Source organism: Haliotis rubra, unplaced genomic scaffold (assembly GCF_003918875.1).
Source record: "Haliotis rubra isolate DU_JTF1 unplaced genomic scaffold, ASM391887v1 Scf33, whole genome shotgun sequence".
Classification (NCBI taxonomy): Eukaryota; Metazoa; Mollusca; class Gastropoda; order Lepetellida; family Haliotidae; genus Haliotis; species Haliotis rubra.
In genome coordinates this window covers 2,729,885-2,754,256 of record NW_025767002.1, presented here as the reverse complement: position 1 = coordinate 2,754,256, position 24,372 = coordinate 2,729,885, and the positions used below count along the sequence as shown (strand labels likewise).

Sequence of the window (24,372 nt, the reverse complement as noted above, 5' to 3'; positions counted from 1 at the left end):
CACTTACACGTGCATCTCAAGAGGACTGGCACGTCGGTCGAAACACCTACTTCACCTTAATTGATTGCCTCATCAGCGAAGAGCACTTCCACCTTACAGAAACTCTCACCTGAGATCGACTGTATTTTTTTCAATAGCTAAAGAAGTTTCATACATGGCGTAAAATGAGAGTGTTTTTGAAATGTTTTTACTCCTTGTAAGAAGCAATTACGAAGCATGAGTCGTGCAGGTACGTTGAATGGAAACCAGAAATGGAGTGTTGATGTTTAAGATTAATTTTATTGAGGAACAGGTAAGGGAAATATGCTTAATAACCGATCAAATTTGATCATAAATTGAAATGAGACTAATAATGATCACAGACTGAGGTTCTGTTTATACAGCTCGCAATCGGATCGAAAAAAGTGCAAGAACGTGTTACCGGCTTGTATACTTTAGGAATAAAGGCGCCCGGGGCAAGCGTAGTGGTTAAAGTGTTCGCCCGTTACATTTTGGTCCAGGGTTCGAATGCATGAGTACAGTAACACGAAACCCACTTCATGTGTCCCTGCCTTTATATTTCTGGAATGTTGCTAAACGCGGCATAAACCCGGTGATTGATAGCATGAGCATCGACCCACGGGGTACGATGACACAAATCACCGAGCCTCAGTAGGGAACACCTTCATCTTAAAATTAGCAGATATAGTGGGTGAGTGAGTGAGTTGGGTTTTACGCCGCTTTTAGTAATATTCCTGCAATATCACGGCGGGGGACACCAGAAATGGGCTTCACACATTGTACCCATGTGGGGAATCGAACTCGGACCTTCGGCGTGACTAGGCTACCCATCCACACCTTAGTTGCTATAGGTTGCCAGGGAGCACCATTCCAGCTGGTAGTCCTCACAGGGTTTTATTCACATATGGTTTAGTGTTTGATGGTATATGGTTTTGTATTTAATTCATGTATAAATGTTATTGTATGCAACTACTGCCTCTCCAAATCTTGGAGGTTGTGGGGTAGTCTAAAAATGAATATGATATATAATTATCCCATGTCTGTGGGGCGGTGGGGTAGCCTAGTGGTTAAAGCGTTTGCTCGTTACGCCGATGACCCGGGTTCGATTCCCCGCATGGGTACAATGTGTGAAGCCCATTTCTGGTGTCCCCCGCCGTGATATTGGTGGAATATTGCTGAAAGCGTAATACTAAACTAACTCACTCACTCACCATGTCTGTCTCTCGTTGTTGAATATGTAAAACAAATAACATTACAGCCCTCAAGCGTGCTATTTGTACACTGTGAAACCTTGATATTTCTGCACATCCCACCTTCAACGCATTCAACGCAAGAGAATTATCAGCTTTCCTATATATATAAGTTTTCTATGTAAACTGTGCGCACACGTTGATACATGCATACGAAACTTATATATTAAATTAAATTTGAATTGTGCAGATCTTAAAATGACACCGCACACCTGGATAATCGGTAACGTCAGCTGCCGTTATCCATATTCCCACCATTCGTACCGATACTGTCGAGCGATCGACAGAGGGGCTATCCAGAAAGTCGGTGGTTCGGTGGTGGCCTGCTGTAATCCGATGAAAGATAAGCGTTGACAGGTCAGTTGGGACTCAGTATAATGTGTCTGAGGTTATACTGCAGCAAGGTACCTCAGCGGGCTGGAGTTGTAAATTATAAACACTCGAACCTCCGGACATTTCTCACATTTTGTCCGGATAAACAAATCTCCAATATCTGAATCTCGTTTGTTACCTCTTTATTTATTATATAGAGAAAGTTGGTATTTTCATGTCAACGTGGGGTAGTCAAGTGGATAAAGCGTTCGCTCGTCATGTCGAAGACACGGGTTCGATCCGGTGTCATTCACCGTGATATTGTGGGAATATTGCTAAAAGCGGCGAAAAACCTCACTAACTCACTCACTCGTGTCAACTAAGCCGGATATAGCAGTCAGATGTGCACAGATGAAACACGTTGCTATAACACAGAGGCATACACACAGACGCACACACGGACAGACAGACAGACGGAATCTCTCTCTCTCTCTCTCTCTCTCTCTCTCTCTCTCTCTCTCTCACACACACACACACACACACAGCGACACGAACGATTGATTGTCCTGGACACTTATACATATTTTTGTCGAAAAGCGTAAAACGAACTACGGATATAACGAACTACAACCAGTGGCCCCTTCGAGATCACTAGAAACGTAGTTCACTGCATATTCAAACAGGCGGTCCATATTTCTATAAAAATCACAACGTGGAATTTTATAATCCCAGTTATGCAAACAAACCGGATATCGATGATAGGGGCTATTGCCTCGTCAGTAGATATGCATTATTCAAGCATAAAGTCAAGTCCCCTTAAGCTGTTTAATGCCCCGCAACAATGTACCTTTAAATCACATTGATACGCCCGCATCTCTGACAATTTGTCATGGCCGTTTTATTGCGCAATTCGTTTGGATTGCGTCATTGAAGAAAACAAATGTTCAGCACCTTTTTATGACCGACACTCCAATCTCAGACGCCTTTTATAGAAGCATTTAGAAAACGTGCGTATTTTAATCTGTACTCCTGTAAGTAAACTGACAGGTAGAAGAAAGTGTAGTAAACTACGGTTATAACTAACTCAGAGGGACCACTAATTTAAGTTCGTTTTAACCGTAGTTTGATATTTGTATTTCGACAATTAATATACAACACGTAGCTGGGACCTAATACAGTTCGTTATATACGTAAGTTCGCTTTAAGCGTGTTCGATACAAACGTCTTTGATACGGTAGTGTTTGTTGTAGTTTTGTATCCGATGTTTGAAACATTTCATCGACTGTTTGGTTTGGCCCGTGAAAATCAGGCTCACTGACTTGGTTGACACATGTCATCGTATCCCATTTGCGTAGATCGATGCTCATGATGTCAATCACTAAGACAACACAGTTGTTTTAAACTGTAGGCAATACCCTAAGGTAATTCGAAATGGTGAAGGGGAATTCATTTCAACTGCCCCGCAAAAGAGGACAAAAGACACAAAAGTGGACATGATAGAAACATTAATAACGTTTTGATAACGTTATCAAGCAGTTTGTTTGTTGTTTAACGCCGCACTCAGCAATAATCCAGCTATATGGCGGCGGTTTGTACATAATCGACTCTGGACCAGACAATCCAGTGGTTGACATCATGAACATCGATCTACGCAAATGGGATACGACTGACTGACTGAGTTTGGTTTTAAGCCGCTTTTAGCAATATTCCAGCAACATCACGGCTGTAAATATGTATATTTCCTGAAAATTTCAGTAAATATACACAATCACTTTAAAAAAATCAGTAAATACACACATCAACTGATTGTACATATTTACTGTAACATATGCAGCCTCAAATATTTCTCACCAAATTCTCTGTTCCAGTTGCCTATTCTCATCCTCTTTTTGCTCCAGCAGCTAATTCACATTCCCCTTTCAGTTTTAGCATCATTTTCGCAACCCGAATTTACCGTTACAGTTCCCTTTTACCGTATTATTCATTCGTGCAAGAACCTACTTTTCGAAATATTTATACAAATATTTTTCAAAACACACTTCAGTAGTTAAAAAAAATATTTGAAATGACACGATGTATCGAGCTACAAATATCAAGTTTAAATTTTACATTTGTTTTATTTATCACACTCTAAAATATGTTTTCTGCTAGGGTTAAGTTTTAATGACAGTCTAAACTTCCATAATTGCCAATTTAAAGGAAGATCTTAATCATAACGGTATAGTTCTTTTCATCAACTTAAAATCCCAATTTTGTTGGAGAGTAGGGTGCACTTTAAAACATCGTTATTAACACTACTCTATCGCACGACCTGAAGACCTGGAGCTTGATCAACAGAAAATCTTTGACAGTTCCACAAAACAATACCCCTCCATTATCTCATTAATGCTAATCGTCATATGGTAACCGTACGTTGACAAACACTTAATCGGCCCCATAACGGATCAGCCAATCAGAAGCCAGTGTAAATATTTCAGTAGGACCAGCCTGCAAGCTGGGAACCCAGTGAAGCGGGACGTGCACACAAACCAGTCTTGTCGGGGCCTTTGAAAACGCGGAGCGGCCTGGCTTGTGTTACTGGTGTTCCCCAAAGATAAACTAACAACTGGGGTTTCTAACTTTTTTTAGGGATATTGTTTATTGCTTTTGACAAATGAAGTTGGTAGTTTCCCTTCGTAGTGATGTACTGATTAAACGCCGAATACAATGTGACGCTTGGTAATTTTTTAACATATAAAAATATATTATGAGTTTGTATTGAATTGTGTGAACATTAGTTTTCTTATAAGATATAGTTAGTGTTATTTCGCATAAGAAAGAACAAAATATTTACAAAATTATTGCTAAATAATTTCACAGTCGCCTATAGAGAATGTTCATTTGGCGATAAAAAGAGCGGTATTAATTTCAGAAAAATATTATGATTAGTTTATCTTGGTTATGCAATGTAAATATTATAAATGTCGTTTCACCCCACGCAAAGCTTTTCATGAAACCGATACCTGATTTTTTCCCAAAATACACACACCTTCAACGCTTTTGAATACCAAAGGTATTATTAAAGGTCTTGAAGTCTTGATCGGAATTATATTATAAATGTCATATCTACTTTATTGTTTATCATATGTTATAAGATATTCCAATATAAATGTATAATCATAGGATCGTTAAAATATATAGATTAAATACAAAGAAATAATGTTTTTAAACATTCCCCAAAAGCATATTTCCCAAAATTAATGTTAATGAATGTAAATTGACAGACCAGTGAGATTTAACCAAAATGACAGGTGACATCCGAATGGGCGCCCTGGTCGATTAAACAGGTTGCTTCCAGAGAATTGATTAAAATTTGATAAATATCGATTTAATCTAATGTTAAGGGGTTGGGCAATTATTGTCTCACATGTTTTTGTTTTTGGAAGTCGTTCTGTGATCAGGGGTAGGACACCCTCCCCCTACCTGTTTGGCGAGACATTCGGAATCAATGATTCATAACTATTCATCACTGTACATGAATAATATATATGTATTTTGTGGGTGTAGGGATTCCTTTAAACACTAATGTCAAGCTGGCGTTCTGCCGTCCACAGAATGCTTGCCGATATCCATCGTTAATTATTCACCAGGCCCCCCAACAGCCGGTCACTGGCGGGCGGGTAGATTTTGTTTTATACTGAAATAAATGGTTGAGTAAATGTAACATGTTAGAACTGTAGATCCATGTAAAATGTATAGCGAAAAAAATATAAAGTGATTGAGTGAGTGAGTGAAAATTGTTTAATTCTGTTTTGAACATTATTCCAGTTATTTCACGGCGCGTCAGCGTAATGCAGGCCGTGGACATTGACCATTTTGTTGAAACCCAGGAGACTGATGTTGACAAACCTTAAGACATATTTGGGGTGGGTGGGGGTGGGGTGGGGTCAGCTCTACCTCCGCACCAATATCTCGAGAATGTGCTCTTGCCTCGCGACATGAACATGCACCCCCCTTTGTAGCAAGCCATGAATATCATATTATTCAGGGGTGAAAATTTAGCTTTACATAGACCTCTGAACAATATTAGCTACAACGAAATTTTCGCAAGACGATTTTCTAACAACAGCACTGCATACTTGCAGAATTTCTGTACTTTTAACGCAAAGCCGATGAACGAGTTTTAAACACTTCATCCTGATGTTGATTTAACGTGTGTATATAACGCTCATTTTTATGTATATTTATTTAATGATCATTGTGCACTTGTACCACTGTGTGTGATTTAAATGAATAAATGTAAAGTAAAAGCGTATCTCATATCCCCAAAGAAACCCGTTGTCTCCAATGTGAAAATTTGCAATATTAAAATACTGTTTTTACTCGGATAGCGTCTTAACACTCTGCCTATGCAATACCACATTATTAAGCATGTAATTCGCTGTGTGTTCAGTCCCAACTGTTTACAATTCACATACATTGATTGTATTAGGAGCTGTTCACAGCAAAGAAGCACTTCGCATGCTTAATGCGCCGCGGCTGTTACTATTTGTGAATGTTTTTAGGGTGGTATTTAGACGGAGCAAATACTCCATAACCTCATCTGAACCTATGTTTAACGTATAAGTGGAGTGCTTTTAAAAGCCGGACAAAAGAAAATATACACTTGAAAGTCGGATTCGTCCAAAAAAATGCAAACGGTATCAAAACGTTACTAGACTGAAACCAGTCACAAAGACTCTGCAAACTTAAGGTTTAAAAACAATCCAGATACCCTTATCAAATCAGTCACAAAATAACAGGGGCGGTGAGGTAGCCTAGTGGTTAAGGCGTTCGTTCGTCACGCTGAAGACCCGGGTTCGATTCCCCACATGGGAAGCTCTTTTCTGCTGTCCCCCGCCGTGATATTGCTGGAATATTTCTAAAAGCGGCATAAAACCTCACTCACTCACGGAATAACCATTTCTTGTTTGTTCCAGTAAGTTAATGCAGCTCAAGGCAATAGCTATATTTTCATAGAGGACTCTGGATTTTCAAAAATTCATCCTGTTTGCATTTTAATGTCCAGACCTATATTAATGCATGGTGAATTTAATCAAAGTACATTTGTACAATTCAATTACATGTATTAGAAGACTGACGCAGAATTTCTGTGCGTGGTAACCATCGTTGTTTTGGTTAGTAATAGTTAAGGATATGATGATATAGGACATGACAGGGCTATGCCTACCAAGCGCACAACACAATGTATTTCGTACACAGCGAATGCTGCATATGGCAAAACTGACTTAGTATAAAACGGCAACGACAGAGGATGATCCGTCTCCAGTAGGTATCGAAACAAATAAACACAATAAAAGAGTAGTGGCAGTTATATGAAGGAATCACTGGTATTTTGTGGTGACACCAGGTGTTCGGGAAATGTCCTGCTCCCCTGCCTAAAGTCACATGTAAATGTTACACTATTACATGTAACTCGTGGATGGTATAATACCATAGACATGTGACTACTTAGTATCCTGAATAAAAGACTGATTGACTGATTGACTGATTGGTTGATTGATTGACTAAAGTCTTCTTGGAGTTCGTCATATCAAAGGTTAATAAAATGCACAACTTAAAAAAGGCTAAAGAACACCAAAGTTTTCCACATGATTTAAGTTTCTTTGTCATGGATGGGGGTATCCCAACACCTAATCTTCCAGTTGTTGGTGTTCTTATCTTGTGTCGAGTAGTATATGTATATAAACACAGTTTAATAGGGAAACTATGTTCGGTCGTCTGACATCAACTTGTTGACACATTATGTTTAGTTATAATTGTGATTATGATAACCCGTATATATAACTGGAAGCTTACCCACCAAGCAGTTCATCTCCACAAGCACGATGTCGCTTAATCTGTCATTTCTGACATTAACTGACATTAGTCAGGGTACGTTTCAGTGAAGTTTGTCTGTTACGGTTTGTTTGGTCTCTGAGCACGAATACCCTTAAGGCTTTGTGGCATTAATTAGTTCAGATTCTTTGGAAACGTGACACATGATAAACGGTTCATTTGTCCAGGCGGTAGCCGTACATAGACTAGACCAGCTATGCCTAACACCGAAGATCTTTGTCCAATGGATATGACACTGTCATCTAAACATTAATGCAGAAAAACTCCTAAATTCTACTTGTTAATGTTTAAATCGAGTATAACCCCTTTACAATACCTGATCAGCTGACATACTAAAATACAAATTTATAATAGAAGTGACAAAACCCTTTCCACATTCATAAGACGTCTCTGCCCAGCAGAATCGATTGTACAATTTCCAAATTACAAATTAATTCACGAAAGTTAAACTCTATATCAAATCTCACATAGAGCTTTGAAAAGTTGTAATTTATTCTGTTTTTTACGGACGTAAAAGCATCATCGCTATAAGTATGTCAGCTTGGATCAGGTTTGCCAAGAGGTTTATTAGTCAGACGCGTACGATACAATTCTCAATAAATATTTTATTTCAGTCGTTACAAAATAATTCGCCATTGTTCCTAAAGCCGAACAATATCTCTGGAAGATCCATGGAACATGAACAATAAAGTCGAAAAATATAGAAATATTACTGGCAAGGAATATGATATTTTTCATGTTGCATTTTGCCATGTCATGCAAGTCAATTGCGAAGGTGAGTCATTGTTTACCTGACTTCTGAATCACCGTTGACAGTATGACGGCTCCATTGTCAGAACTAGATACGGGGATGAATATCTCATTTCCATCTGCAAATCCGTTAAGTCCCGCATGATTAAATGTTATATACAAGTGATACACTGTTAAAGCTATGGTACAAATTGCACTAGTATCGTCATGGTAACCTCTCATCTTCATCAGTTGAGCTTTCGTTCCGACAGTGTCATTTGTTCATTGCACAATGGCCATGTCACATATAGCACTGTGACGTGAGTGAGTCTTTAAAGTCTTTTTATTCTGAAAGTCCCGTGGTCTCTAGGATTTCTGCGAAAATCTTCCCTGTTGTTCTGTATGAAATTTCCTTCAGTCTTTGTCCAGCAGTTCCTGCAGAGCCGCAATGTATGTCTGCGCCATTTGAAGAGTTTCATATTTGGATAACTTCCTGTCATCACTAAATGCTGGAATGACATCCCGGAGCTCGTCGAAGGCAACGTTGAGACTTTGCATCCGTCGTCGTTCACGTGCGTTGGCGGCGATGCGGCGTCTCCTCAGGACGTCCCTGCCGCCGTTTCTTACAGGAGTGTGTGGTCTCAGGTAAACGCTGGTCGACTTCATCTTCTGGAAGCTTGGTCTGTCCGAATCAGATCTTCTTATCACATTGTCAATAGAATAGGTCCAGGATTGGTTGGAACCATCCTGCAACGGTCTGTCCGATAAAGCAGATCTGGTCGTTGTGTCCGAAGCATATATAAACTGACCACTTACGTAATTCTCTCTGTCAGACGAACTGTCCACATCCCCGTTTCGTTTCCTGTCAGACATGATTTCACGGTTCTGTCACTTCCTCAAAATGACACTCGGCAGAAAAATTCACACAGACCTCGACAAACTGCTTCAAATGGACACTTTAACAAATACCTCGGAAGTTTCGCTAACTGAGAGGAAAAGCCCCCCTTAAATATTAAATTGATCCGGTTGGAAATCGATATACGAGTATTGATAAATATTTCACGAAACTTTCGGCTATCTAGCCAATGAGAAAGCAGCGTTCCACTCGAGTGCGCATGCCTTCAATGGCCTCACTCACATGACTTCCTGTCAATAGCCGAGCACCGCCCATCTCACGTGGTCACGTGCCGAGGTGAGGCCCGTGAATGCTCCGGTGCGATTCTTTCTATCTGGCACATGTCACGGAATCAATCAATCAAACACAACCTTTGTTCTAGGTCAGGGGTCATGCAAATACTCAGCCTTACCTCGCGCCTCGCACGTGGCTCCTTCCGAAATCAAGTGGCAGCAAGGTATTCTGACGAAGTACTCGTGATTTCCACACTTTAGTCGGTGTAATTGTTTTCCCCTCTACTCAACAATTATTAATTGAAACGGGGTAGAATTGTTGCCTTGTAATCCGGTGAATAATCTGTCGTAACGGTGAGATTTGAAACGTTACCATTTTGTAGTTGACCACAGAGAACAAAGTAACGGTTCTCACCGACTGAAAGAAACATGATAAGGTTTCCTTAAGTCCCCGACAATTTATCACAAGCATGCAGCCTGTCGTGGACGTAGAGTCTTACATTATGACAAGCAGTAGTGATATTTTAAATATCTATAAAGGGCGTATTAACATAAAACCTTACATCCATAAATAACATATATTTATTATTTTATCACGTAAAAGAAATAAATGTGAAAAATACACTTTCATGACATACAGGTGATATTGATAAATTGTTGAAATACATAGGTTGTTTCATCTTAAATTCAGTGTGGTTATATTGAAACTCCGTTATCCTGGAATGTCAATATTTTAGGAATGACATTTCTCAGTTTCGTTGTTCTCCGTTAAAGTGGAACCTGGTTTATCGTACTGAATAACGAAGTTTAATTGCATATAAAACTATTTGATTATCGGACGAGTATGATAAAATGTTTTATAAACTGTTATATACTGTATATAAATATTTATTTATCCTACACGCATACACACACACACGCACGCACGCGCACGTGGCTCCATTGCACTCATTTCTCGTGGCGTAGATGACAATTTGCAGAAAATTATGATATTTCAATATTTGGAGTATCCATTGAATTGATTACATTTATGATCTACGTTTCGTGTATATTTCTTTTCAATGGTAAATTGTATACGGGAAATTGCATACAACATTAACAACCGATTTATTTATGTTCACTAACTAAATCCAGGTACTGTGATAACACACTACACATGAATGTGATATCCAACGTTAGATGACAAATCAGTCATGAACCCGTTTCATCTGTGTGTGTGTGCGTGACCGCACGCGTGTGTGCGTGCTGCTGTCTACATAAACTACAACTTCGGGCTGTGTGTCGACACTCGGAGGTTTTTCTCATAATATTAAACACATTATGTAGCATTAAACCTCCATCAATAACACGCCTCCTTGGTAAGGTTTGATTATAACAGGCTAAAGTAACATCACGCTGGATAACATGACACAGGAAAATATACACGTGGTATTTCGACTTGACCAAAACATTACAAAAGTTTTTAAAATCATACCAGGCTAAAAACAGTCGCCGTAACACCACAAACTTTAATTTCGAAACACATCTATGGTCGAACAGATCGCGACGCAAAAACAATTTCGTGTTTATTTTTCACCATTCAACAGCTGTAGGCGTTCTTTTGCCCAGTTTATAATATAATATATATAATATATGATAAGCAGTGAGTAAGTGAGCTTTAGTTTTACGCTGCTTTTAGCAATATTCCAGCAATATCACAGCGGGGGACACCAGAAATGGGCTTCACACCTTGTACCCATGTGGGGAATCGAACCCGGCTGTTCGGAGTGACGAGACAACGCTTTAACCACTACACTACCCCGACCGCCCCTATAGGATAAGAAGTATTCGAGGTTTACACTTAAACTTAAGTTGACACGTATGTTAAACCATTCCATGCTTTTATGACATGTATCTTTTATCTTCTATACTGTACATAATTAAAACACATTAGTGTTAGACAAAATCCCCTTTCGACTTGGAACCTAACATGATTTATCAGAAAATTATAGAGTAGCGTTTTAATGCAGGTCAGTATGACATGAAAATGCCATCTGGGTAACGATAAAAGAAACAATTGCCAGAGCATCCTGATAGGGCACATGTTAAAAAGATCTAACAGTTTTTGTTATCAAATAACCCGTTTACTGTTTAAACTGGTCACTTCTTCTTTGTTTCCAAGGACATGATGAAGAATTGATGAACGGAAATCAATCTTTTCTCAAGAAGCATATCGGAAATATCCATTTAACTTTTTTATCCCCTGCACTATTTTCTTTGTAATGCGGAAGTGTCGTATTGATCCCAATACTAAGATGACTTTTGAACCCAGCAAGTGTTTTCGGTTGCAGTGATGCGGTCAAAATGAACATGTTTCGAACATCAATTAATGCGTGTTTCTACTTAGGTTAGGACAACGCGTAGAGCCCTGGTACAACTGATAAAAGAGGAAAGACGCGCTGGTCCCAAACAAAATAGCACCTGGACATAAATCGATCACTTTGATGTCCAGGAAAACTTCAAGAAACAATTATGACATTGACGATTGGTAAGAAGCTTCTCACCTTGTTACACCTGGAAAATGTGATTAAGTGTTCGTGTATCGATATGCTATAATAGTCCCATATGTCACTGGATAATTCAATTAGATTATTGCATTTGATGATCAGTATAATATCAGTTTATATTTCGGATGCAGGGAGGATGCACGGCGGATTAAATTTGTCAATTTGATGATAGTTGAATGTGATATTTTAATTAATATTCATGGGGTTTGAATTTTTCCTTTTGGGCAGGTGTATAATATTGTCTGGAGTTAACCTTAGTTAACCTTAACTGTCAGGAAAAGGCTTCCGGCTGCGCATGCGGTACGACAGGACGCGTGTGTGAGCTGCTCTCCCACCCCCCGAATATCCGATGCGCTAACAGATGACAGAACACTGAAAAACTGCCTTTTTCATAAGAAAACTCTACAAGGGGATACACCGGCCTTCCTGAAGAAAGTGAGTAAAATTATCTGGAGACTTTTTGAACCTTTTTACTCACGCAAAATGTCGACACAACAGTCTAAGTCGGGCGTGAACACCCGTTCATCTACAAGCCCTAATTTTGAAGACCTTCTAGCCAATATGGAGAAAGACTCTCTGATAAGATAGATAACGGGAATATGGCATTAAATAAGGCCATAAACGACTTAAAACAAGACATGTGTATCATCACAAAACGTGTTGATGACGTGGAAGGCATGGCCGCCATTCATGAAAGTGAAGTGAAAGATTTGAAATCGGAGATAGAAACTCTTAAGTCCAAACTAACTGAGCAAACCACTACATTTGAAAGAAGATTGTTGCGTCAAGAAATCCATGACCGTAAGACGAATCTCCTGTTTTACGGCATAAAGGAAAATGTAAATGAGGACTCCGAGAGGGTTCTTCGCGATATGTTCGCTAAAGACCTCAACCTGCATGACAATACAATAGACAATATCTACTTTAAAGCCATCCACCGGCTCCCCAGAAAACCCTTCCCCGATGACCCCACCCCAGATACTCCCTCCCCAATCATAGCCAGCTTCTTGAGTATGGCTGGCAGAGATATGGTGTTAAGGTCATCGAAATATCTTAAAGGCAAACGAATGTCAATTCGAACTGACCTTCCAGCAAAACTGAAGAAACAACGAGCTATTCTCTACGCAAATCTCGTGTCATATTTCAAGAGGAGAAGGTCCAGACCCGTGTCCGACAGTCTGTCAGATAGATGTAGACCATGTACTGGAGACCAGAGCTAACAGTGTGTCAGATAGATGTAGACCATGTACTGGAGACCAGAGCTAACAGTGTGTCAGATAGATGTAGACCATGTACTGGAGACCAGAGCTAACAGTGTGCTTCAGACATGATGTAGACCATGTACTGGAGACCAGAGCTAACAGTGTGTCAGATAGATGTAGACCATGTACTGGAGACCAGAGCTAACAGTGTGACAGATAGATGTAGACCATGTACTGGAGACCAGAGCTAACAGTGTGTCAGATAGATGTAGACCATGTACTGGAGACGAAAAGTGTGTCAGATAGATGTAGACCATGTACTGGAGACCAGAGCTAACAGTGTGTCAGATAGATGTAGACCATGTACTGGAGACCAGAGCTAACAGTGTGTCAGATAGATGTAGACCATGTACTGGAGACCAGAGCTAACAGTGTGTCAGATAGATGTAGACCATGTACTGGAGACCAGAGCTAACAGTGTGTCAGATAGATGTAGACCATGTACTGGAGACCAGAGCTAACAGTGTGTCAGATAGATGTAGACCATGTACTGGACACCACAGCTAACAGTGTGTCACCCTGGCAGAGCCGCATCACGTTAACTGGAGACCTGAATCCTCCATACGAGATATAAACTGTGATAATAAAATACTATATATAAAAAATCACCTTTCGGACTTCACATTTGGGAATGTGTTGTTTACATTTGACATTGTGTGAGTGAGCCCTGCTGCCATTGCAACTACGTGTTCATCATGGTAGATATATTCACTCAATATGAGCAGGCAAACGAAGCTGCAGAGATAGCAACTTTACTAATGTTTCTTTTCAGAAATATTGCTTCACAATGTTTGATCCTTGTTTGCATTATTGGACATCTCTATTAGTCATTATGATTCAGTAGAACATGTCAAACAGGTCGGCAGTGCCTAACTATTCAAAAAACGGAAATATCCGAAGATTTCCGAGTGTTACGAAGTTTTCCGAATGCATGTCAAAATACCGGTTTTCGATCAGCGTATCGCAATACGTATCGTTTTCATATCTGAACAGGTAAATACCGGTAAACCGGTTATATTGCGCAGCCCTAGTAGTTACTGAACACAAAGAATCCTTTCTTTACTTGTATGTAATACACAAGTGCGTACATACATGCTTGTGTTCCGAAACAGAGTATCTCCGATTACCCATCTAATTGTAATCACATCTATTTTAGTCCAATGTCGATCCAGCAGTTTACTAACAAAGCATATGGCGTAACTTTCATAGTGCTATATGTAGATCTTTTATGCTTGGAAATATGTACACTTTTCTATAACAGTACAAAGTACATGTATGTATACCTTTCATACCATTGACCTCTATTAAGATATTATGACCCAGTAATTTACTAAATAGGCCTATTGCAAAAATGTGTAAAACTTTATGCATATATATGGATATGTAAACACATTTATGTGCATATATATGCATTTATACATGTACGTGGGCGTGTGGGGATAGCTTTGTTATCACTATGTTTTTATTAATATGAACCACGTATATGAGAAATGAGTTGGACTGTATACACGTTATAACACAAGCTCTCAAACTACCAAAACATGAAAAAACAATGATATTATGCTTACCTTATCAAACGAATTATCCATGCATGATTAACTAAACAATATAACAATCCTCTGAATAAAATATCGTATATCCATAAAGATTTCTGTTGTCGTCGATCATCGCATTGTACTCATTCAACGTGGCAGTTTTTCAAACGCACGGTTGACTTGCGCTGAAATGTACAAGCACGGACTTCTCACTGCATTGCGTGTTGATCCTACAAGTGTATGCGTGTAACCACTATTCAATACTGAAGAACTTTGAAGTCATCTTTTGTTTTACTTTATGTATGAGGGATATTGGTGGAGTAGATTTACCTCTCATCACGATATGCTTTTTTAAAGTATGTTTTGTGTTCGAGGATCGAACCCGCGACCTTCCGCTCTCCGGGCGGACGCTCTAACCACTACACCACGGAGGCGGTCGCTTCAGAAGTAATGCTAGGGGAACTACTATACTATTTAATAACAACTTCGAGTTCAGAGTACTACAGAGCAATTTAGATGAGTTTGGAAACTACTAGTATGTTGCCCTTAAGAGTTTAGTTAACGAAGTAACTTATACCGTAGCCAGCATATACGGACCTAACGAGGATAGTCCAGATTTCTTCCAGAATATCATGGACATAATGATGAAGTATGATAGTGATGAAATATGTATGTGTGGAGAGTGGAATCTTGTTATGAACGACCGCCTCCGTGGTGTAGTGCTTACAGCGTCCGCCTGGAGAGCGGAAGGTCGCGGGTTCGATCCCCAACCGCGTCATACCAAAAGACGTTAAAATATGGTACTTGTTGGTCCCTGCCTGGCGCTCGGCATTAATGGGTACAACAAGGACTGGTCGGTTCGGAGTCAGTATAATGTGTCTGAGTGGGGTATCCATGCTTCACTGCGGCATGGTATCTCAGTGGGCTAGCACTATAACACCAGCTTCAGTCTGGGCTAGTACAAGCAGCCACACATACACATACACACGCATGCACGTCGTCATATGAGCGAAATATCCTAAAGCAGGACGTTAAATCCAATTTCACCTCACCTTGTTATGAACTTACAAGTATAAACACATCAATAATCCAAAGGCAAGGGATAAAGGGTTTTTAAATGATTGATAAATTTGATCTGAAAGATCCCTGGCGTGATCATAACTATGATATTAGACGCTTCACCTGGCGGCAACCCATCCCCCTCAAACAAGCGAGACTTCCTGATTTCTCATGGTGTACTATCTTCGGTTTACAACAGCGATATTCTACCAAGTATAAATTCTGACCACTCACTAATCTCCCTGTCTATGACCTTTTCTACTTTAGCTAGGGGAAAGGGTTTCTGGAAATTTAACAATTCGCCCCTTCGAGATAGGAAATACGTACAACTTGTAAAAGATATGATTAAATCAACACTAGACCAATATAAAAGATAATGAACCAAACAAATACTCTATCGATGATCAACTACTCTGGGAAACATTACTCCTCATGATCAGGGGCAAAACAATTTACTACTCTTCCTCTAAAAAGAAAACTGAAAATGAAAAAGAAGAAAGCTTAGAAACTAGGCTAGAAGAACTAGAAAAGAAACTAGATCTAAATGAGGATGGTGACACTAAGCAAACTCTACTAAATGAAATAAATGTTTTAAAATATGAGCTAGATGAAATTGCCAACCATAAAATAAACGGAAAGCTTATAAGATCTAAAGCATATTGGGTCGAAAAAGGGGGAAAACCAACAAAACACTTTTTAAAGTTAGAATCAAGAAACTTACTAAATAAGTCCATAACTGTTTTGGAAAGGAATGATGGAACAACTATAACAGAAAGTAAACAATTACTTCAAGAAACAAAACTCTTTTATGAAAATTATACACTGCACAGGGCCAGTCCGATGTTAATCTGGTCAAATTGTTTGAAAACGAAAACGTACCTGTTATAAATGACCATGACAAATGTAACCTGGAAGGTGAATTAAAAATGAACGAGCTATCATACGCTCTAAAAAACATGAAAAATGAAAAAAGCCCAGGGCCCGATGGTTTTACTACAGAATTTCTTAAATTCTTTTGGAAAGATTTAGGAGAATTTCTTCTTAATTCACTAAACTGAGATTATAAAAATGGAAAGTAATCGATCTCGCAAAAACAGGGATTGTTAACATGTATACCTAAAGCTAATAAACCAAAGAAATTTTTGAAAAATTGGCGCCCTATCTCCCTACTAAATACCTCATACAAAGCTGGAGCTGCAGCAATTGCACACAGAATTAATAAGGTACTACCTAGTATTATTAATGAAGACCAAAAGGGTTTTGTCACGGGAAGATACATTGGCGAGGTAACCAGATTTATATATGACCTAATGGAATACACCGAAACCTGCCAGATACCTGGCCTACTTCTTCTCACTGATTTCGAAAAAGCCTTCGATTCAGTAGATAGACACTATCTCAGTAACGTATTAAAGTTTTTTAATTTTGGACCCAGTATCTCACATTGGATAGAAACATTCTATAATGATATTGAATCGAGAGTCTTGCTAAATGGATTTGCGTCAACTCCTTTTAAAATAGGTCGGGGATGCCGCCAGGGTGACCCGCTAGCGCCGTACATCTTTCTGTTGTGTGTAGAAATCCTGGGTATCATGATACGAAACAACAAAAATATAAAGGGGATTAAACTTGGATGTATAACATATCTTCTATCACAGTTCGCAGATGATACAACACTTACATTAGACGGATCAGAGAAATGTCTCTATGCAGTTTTGAGTACATTAGAACTATTTGCCCGTTTTTCAGGTTTGAAAGTCAACGTAGATAAAACTAAACTAATATGGATAGGCTCCAAAAAGAGATCCCGATATAAGATGTGTAAAGAATGGAATTTTGACTGGTCACAAACAGACTTCACGCTCTTGGGAATATATTTCGATATTGATCTTGATAATATGGTTGAAATAAACTACAACGAAAAACTAGTTCAGATTGAAAGGCAAATGAACATTTGGTCAGCTCGTACCTTAACCCCGTACGGAAGAAATACTGTTCTTAAATCACTTCTACTACCTAAGCTTAACCACTTATTCTCAGCTCTACCAAATCCCCAAAAATGTGTCATTGAAAGACTTCAAAAAAAGTGTTTTAATTTTATATGGAAAAACAAACCTGATAAGATTAAAAGAGATGTAATGATGTTAAACCCCAGATCATGTGTGTGTGTAAAAAAACTCTAAATATTAGATAAATTATATCATCACAAAAACTAACATGGATAAAGAGAATAAGCGGTCATGACCTCAAATGGACGCTTCTCTTCACCAGTCAATTTAAAATCAGGACACAATTTTTACTGACGGATAGTTACTATATACAAAATGAAATAATTCCCTCTTCAACTAACTCCTTTTGGAAAGACATACTTTTAGAATGGTCGAAATTTATATCCATGTGTAAAACAGAAATTGTAAATGAAGAACAAATACAATGCCAATCCTTATGGAATAACGACACTATCAGAATTGATAGTCATCCCTTTCTGTATCGTGAGTGGTACAAAAAAGGTGTCGTTTTTGTGAATGATTTAATACATGAAGAAGGCAGACTGTTCACGTATAAAGAATTTTCCAATACGTTTTCAATAAAAAACAATTTCTTAACGTATGAATCAGTGAAAAAAGCAATTATAACATATGCTCGAACACTGAATATAAGCAATTTAAAAAGAAATTAAGCTAACCAATTTATCCTTTTAATGTCTCAAAAATTGACACCATAATTGGGAGTAAAAGACTATACGCCTCCCTCTTGAACTCAAACTTTGTTCGGTTGCCAAGTTTTTCAAAATGGGAAAGAGTTCTAAAGAGAGATTTTACTGAAAACGACGGGAAATTTTTAACATTATTGCAAATAAATGTTCGCGAAGCATAGACTTGAAATGGTTGCAATATAGAATTATCCACAATATCCTCCCAAACAAGACAACTACTTTATAAAATTGGATACACATCCTCACCAATATGTCCATTTTGTGAACAAGAAAGAGAAACTATCAATCATATGTTATGGGAATGTGAATTTGTTTTTAAATTATGGAAAGAAATAGAATCATGGTTGAACTCAGTACAGTCACAACTGGAACTCACAAATAAAATCGTTATATTGGGATTGAAAGGAAAAAACAATAATCCGATTAATGAAATCATTTCAGTATTCAAACATTATATCTACAGATGCAGCATAAATGGTTTCAAAACAAAGTTAGAATATTTAAAAAATGAAATTGTCCGTCACTATGATATGTCAAGATATGTTTACTTATCAGCAGGAACTGAGCAATTATTTTTTCAATATTGGTCAACATTACATTTATTACTTGGAAATTAATCCAGCCAATTATACTTTTTCAGCCAACTGTACATTTTCATACATGTATACATATACCATTGTATTGTTATGAAACTTATCTATACATGTTTGCCTGTATATGAAATATGTCAGGAAATGGTGATTTCAAAACCCAGATTGGATTCGATTACGTCACCATTTCATAGTATACTGTATGTTGTGCTACACCTAATATATACTCTTTCAACAACGTAGAAACCGCCTCCGTGGTGTAGTGGTTAGAGTGTCCGCCCGGAGAGCGGAAGGTCGCGGGTTCGATCCCCGACCGCTTCAAACCAAAATACGTTAAAATATAGTACTTGTTGGTCCCTGCCTGGCGCTCGGCATTAATGGGTACAACAAGGACTGGTCGGCTCGGAGTCAGTATAATGTGTCTGAGTGGGGTATTCATGCTTCACTGCGGCATGGTATCTCAGTGGGCTAGCACTATAAAACCAGCTTAAGTCTGGGCTAGTACAAGCAGCCGCACATACACATACACACGCATGCACGTCGTCATATGAGCGAAATATTCTAAAGCACGACGTAAAACCCAATTTCACCTCACCTCACCTTCAACAACGTAGACAGTAAGTCATACAGCATAATAAGTTGAAAGGGACTGGGCGGAAATTTATATCACCGATCACGAGTAATATATATTAATGCTATGTCATTTATACGAAATACCATTTAGAAATTGGCCATATGTAACATATGTTATTGTTGGCATTACACCATCTCAGTAAAGTGCAGATTCTAGTACTTTTGTTAGGCTGAGTCCCATCCGGGATTCGAACCCATACTGTACCTTACTAAGAAAGTGTAATCTCAAATAAAACATATGCTACATATAATTTTGCCATTCACCTGACAAAACAAAGTAAATGATTGGATGTGTGGGTTTACATATTTGTTTATTAACGCCGCCCTCAATTTTCCTCCTAAACGGATCGGTCTACGCCATTGGGGATACGATGACATGTGAGTGAGTGAGTTTAGTTTTACGCCGCACTCAGCAATATTCCAGCTACATGGCAGCGGTCTTTAAATAATCGAGTCTGGACCAGACAATCCTGTGCTCAACAGCAAGAGCATTGATCTGCGCAATTGGGAACCGATGACGTGTCAACCAAGTCAGCGAACCTGACCACCCAATCCCGTTAGTCGCCTCTTACGACAAGCATGGGTTACTGAAAATCAATTCTAACCCGGATATAGCTGGAATATTGCTGAGTGCGGCGTTAACCAAAAGAAACCAACCAATCAAGGGTTTAAGTACAGTTTTATTATATTCAGTCTTTGATTATTAAAACTGGTGTAATATACAACAGAGGCATATGTTGTGTTTATTTGAGTGAGTTAAGTGAGTGAGTTAAAGTTTAACGTCACATCGGCAATATTGCAGCCATATCGTGATGGGTTTATTTGAACGCCAAACAATGTGTTTATTTGAACGTTTTCTTTTAATAGGGATTGCAGAAGAAAATGTGTAATGTACTAAATATTAGGATACGTTTTCGCTTATCTCAGCAAACGTATTGGTTCCATCCTAGGTATTCTTCGTAACAAACTGACGGCTAAAAGATAATACAAAAGTGTTTTGTAACCTAAATTTGCAATGTTTCGGGGACTGCAATTGTTTTTGTCAAATCCAACTTTCAAGTGCGTTCTTCCTTTTGTCTGGCAGTATATTCACAACGTCATTTTCTCTCGCGTATGAAAACATCACTGCCATGCCCATGGGAAAATAATATAAACAAAGCAAATACGTTTCCCAGAACTTTATCCTTTTTAGCGGAAAATGTATGCATTCAGTCATTGAGAAACATGATTTTAAAGGAAGTAAAAAAATAAAACACATTCACACGTGGGTTGAAGCTTCAAATGTTGGTTTTACGTCCATGTGCCCTCCAAAAAATAACCCCCCCCACTATGTTTTCCCCTTTCTCTTAGTTTACTGTTCGACGCAGTTGATTGTCGTTACGGGTGAACGACTTATAATGACTAATTTTCATTTACTGTGCTTATCCACAAACGACATTTTAGGATAATAAAAATAACAAAACAATCAATCTTAAAATTATTTATTTTCTGACACTACTCGCGTCAATGGCTATATATTCTGATAATGTTAGCTTACGATTGAATAATTCCCAAAAGGACTGAATGGCTGGGGGGACACGTTTGTTCCCCGGGAGCACCGACAACGATTCAGCTTTGAATGCCCGACACACTCGATTTACTTGCTTCGTATGAGATGTGTTGTATTAATTGCACATTGTCTTCGGCGAATCTTTCGCACACTGAGAATGACGGACAGCAAAGGGCGATAGAAAAGATTGAATTATCCAGCAGGTGTCGTAGCCAATTCTACTGATTCATGCAATTTTGCATTAAAACCATTATAGTAAAAGCACACCTTGAAATAAGGAAATAATCTTTTCAATCTTCACACGCCGACGTAAACCACATTCACAGTTTTTATCTCGCGCTCTGCACGTGCGAGACTACTCACTGAGGGACCAGTCATTGTTGGCGATTGTTGCGCCGCGTGAATTCTGTTGAAGACATTTCCCTGATTTCATAAAAAGGGCCTTTTGGAACAAAAATGAGCACCTAAATCGCATTTATATTTTTACGGGCATATAGTTATGGGATGGTGTGAGATTTGTGTTGCTCATTGACCAAGTCTAATACTCTGAAATGCGAGTTGCTGAGACAGCAGTGATCTGTTTACTCAAATGTTAACGGTAACTAATCAATGACGTTTCATAGAAGATAGCCGAGTCTTGACAATGCATTTATTCAGCTCTAAGGACTATTTACCGAGTTAATTCCGAAATTCAGAATGGTAATATATTCACGTTTCGGGTAATACATAATTGGTAAACAGAGAGAGATTGTCTGGATTGAATGGAAAAAAATGGGACGTATTACAGATAGCTTTCGGCACCGGTTCAGCCGATGTGGTATTTGTTGCCAAGACTGTTTTTTATAGAACCTGTTATAACGGTATCAAAGTACTATATAATGTATTGTGAACGGGATTGATTCTCTGTTCATTTCAACTATTCTTATTACTATTGCATTTTTTATTTGGATCAATTTTTCGTTGTTGTGTGCCATTTGGAACATAATCCGAACGGAAAATAGATCAAAATGTTTTAAATTTGGTAAATTATCATTTTGTGAAATTCTTCCTGCATGTCGTATCATAAATTGCAGATCAACGTTAGAGTGAACGAGTAAGGTTTTGGAAACAATATTCAAGCAATATCACTACATGGGACACCAGAAATGGGCTTCGAACATTGTACCTAAGTGAGGAATCGAACCCTTGTCGTCGACGTGACACTTTAACACTATGGCTGCACCACCGCCCCGCATTGGAACTAGTATTCAGTAAAGCCATACTTGTTGTAGGATTTAACGGAATCGGATGTGCATTTGAGCATGACTTGCTTGATATATAACTTTCATAACAAATGAGGGGCGGTGGGGTAGCGTAGTGGTTAAAGCGTTCGCTCGTCACGCCGAAGACCCGGGTTCGATTCCCCACATGGGTACAATATGTGAAGCCCATTTCTGGTGTCCCCCGCCGTGATATAGCTGGAATATTGCTAAAAGCGGCGTAAAACTAAACTCACTCACCCATAACAAAGAATCTTATTTCAATTTAATTTGTTTACTTCTTAAACTATACAGATGCAAAGAAATCAGTAGCAAACATAGCCTTTTCTTAGTGTTCCGTGTAATATTGCTAAAAGCGGTGTAAAACCACACTCAGTCACATTTACTGAAGACGTTACATCTTAAAGTCAGTCAAATCCAATATCCCTAGACTGGTAGCTGCTCCCCGCACCAGAGATATTTCTAAAGGAGAACAGTACTATTCATCTGTTAACATACATTTCACAATGCAAAATTTAATTAAAATGATACAGTCACATTGTTGAAACCTGGCTTATAGATCAAGCCAAAACATGTTTCTATATTTTACAAAGGTGTAGATACATTTTTGTATCAATGATGTGATATTTGTATATAGGTTCTATAATGATATTCTACTACAGACTGAGTGGTGGGGTGGCCTAGCGGTTAAAGCGTCCACTCGTCACGCCGAAGACCCGGGTTCGATTCCCCACATGGGTACAATATGTGAAGCCCATTTCTGGTGTCCCCAGTCGTGATATTGCTGGAATATTGTTAAAAGCGGCGTAAAACCACACTCACTCACTCTACTACAGACTCTTGCAATTCGGTAAAGAATGGTCTTTGTAGCTTTAACCCAAATCTGTGAGTTTAATTTAGTAATGGTGAACATTGGTTTGAGACTGTGTTAAAAAAGAATCTGTCTGTCACTGATCAAAACGCAAGACTCCATTCAAAGCATGTGGACATGCACTGGTAATGTGTACCAGAGCGTGCTTCAAAGAACCCCTTTAACAATCGTCAGGTTTTTAAACCCTGCACTAAGCAATATTCCACTTACACGCATCATGTAAATAGTATAGTCTGAACTAGAACTAAGCTGCAGGGCAATAGCAACTATACACCCATGTTTGATGTGGCTTAAAAACAAGAAATCTTTATTTGATGGTTATTTATTTGATACGGGTATCATAGTAGTGCTCTGGGCCTTTTATTATTATTATTGATTTTTTTATAAATACATTCTGCATGTTGTGGTGCATGGCGCTTGTAGTTTTAACGTCACATCAACTTCAAGTGAATATTTTTTTGTTTAGTTTAGTAAGTGATGCATGAGCAACATCCCACACTGCCCAGTGACCAATCATCCGTCACCGAGCTTGACCAACCCATCCCTTATGTCGAAGATAGAATTGATCTTCAATAACCCATGCTTGTCGTAAGAGGCGTCTACGGGAACGGGTGGTCAGGCTCGCTGACTTGGTTGACGCATGTCAACGTATCCCAATTCGATCGTATTCAATAGATCGATGCTCATGCTGATGATCACTGGATTGTCTGGTCCAGACTCGATTATTTACAGACCGCCGCCATATAGCTGGAATATTGCTGAGTGCGGCGTAAAACCAAACTCACTCACTCACCCTTATATCGCCTTTTTCGCAAGAGATGTATACATTTGCCATGCAGTACTGTACACGGACGTCCTAAATAGTGATATCTTAGCAGCTAATCCAGTTGCAATACCCGAACAATTAGAACATTTTTATGAAAATATGATTTTTATATAACCAACTTTAAATAGTTATGAGTAATATTTTAGTACTTACGTCAAAAGTTCATATCAGAACCTTTGAAGTTGTCGGATGACGGTAGTTAATAATATTATTTAATTAGATTCACCTCG

The 24,372-nt window shown here is 38.7% G+C and overlaps 1 protein-coding gene across 1 annotated transcript; it reads right to left on the bottom strand.

The window, feature by feature from the left end:
• Positions 1–8,029: 8,029 nt before the first annotated feature.
• Positions 8,030–9,145, bottom strand: LOC124284117 (basic helix-loop-helix transcription factor amos-like). Its single transcript, XM_046720176.1, has one exon. The coding sequence runs from the start codon at positions 9,039–9,041 to the stop codon at positions 8,583–8,585; it is 459 nt and encodes a 152-aa protein (XP_046576132.1). The 5' UTR covers positions 9,042–9,145; the 3' UTR covers positions 8,030–8,582.
• Positions 9,146–24,372: the final 15,227 nt, after the last annotated feature.

Excerpts from the sequence above, each read along its gene's own strand:
- LOC124284117 (XM_046720176.1), bottom strand. The coding sequence starts at position 9,041 with ATGTCTGACAGGAAACGAAACGGGGATGTGGACAGTTCGTCTGACAGA.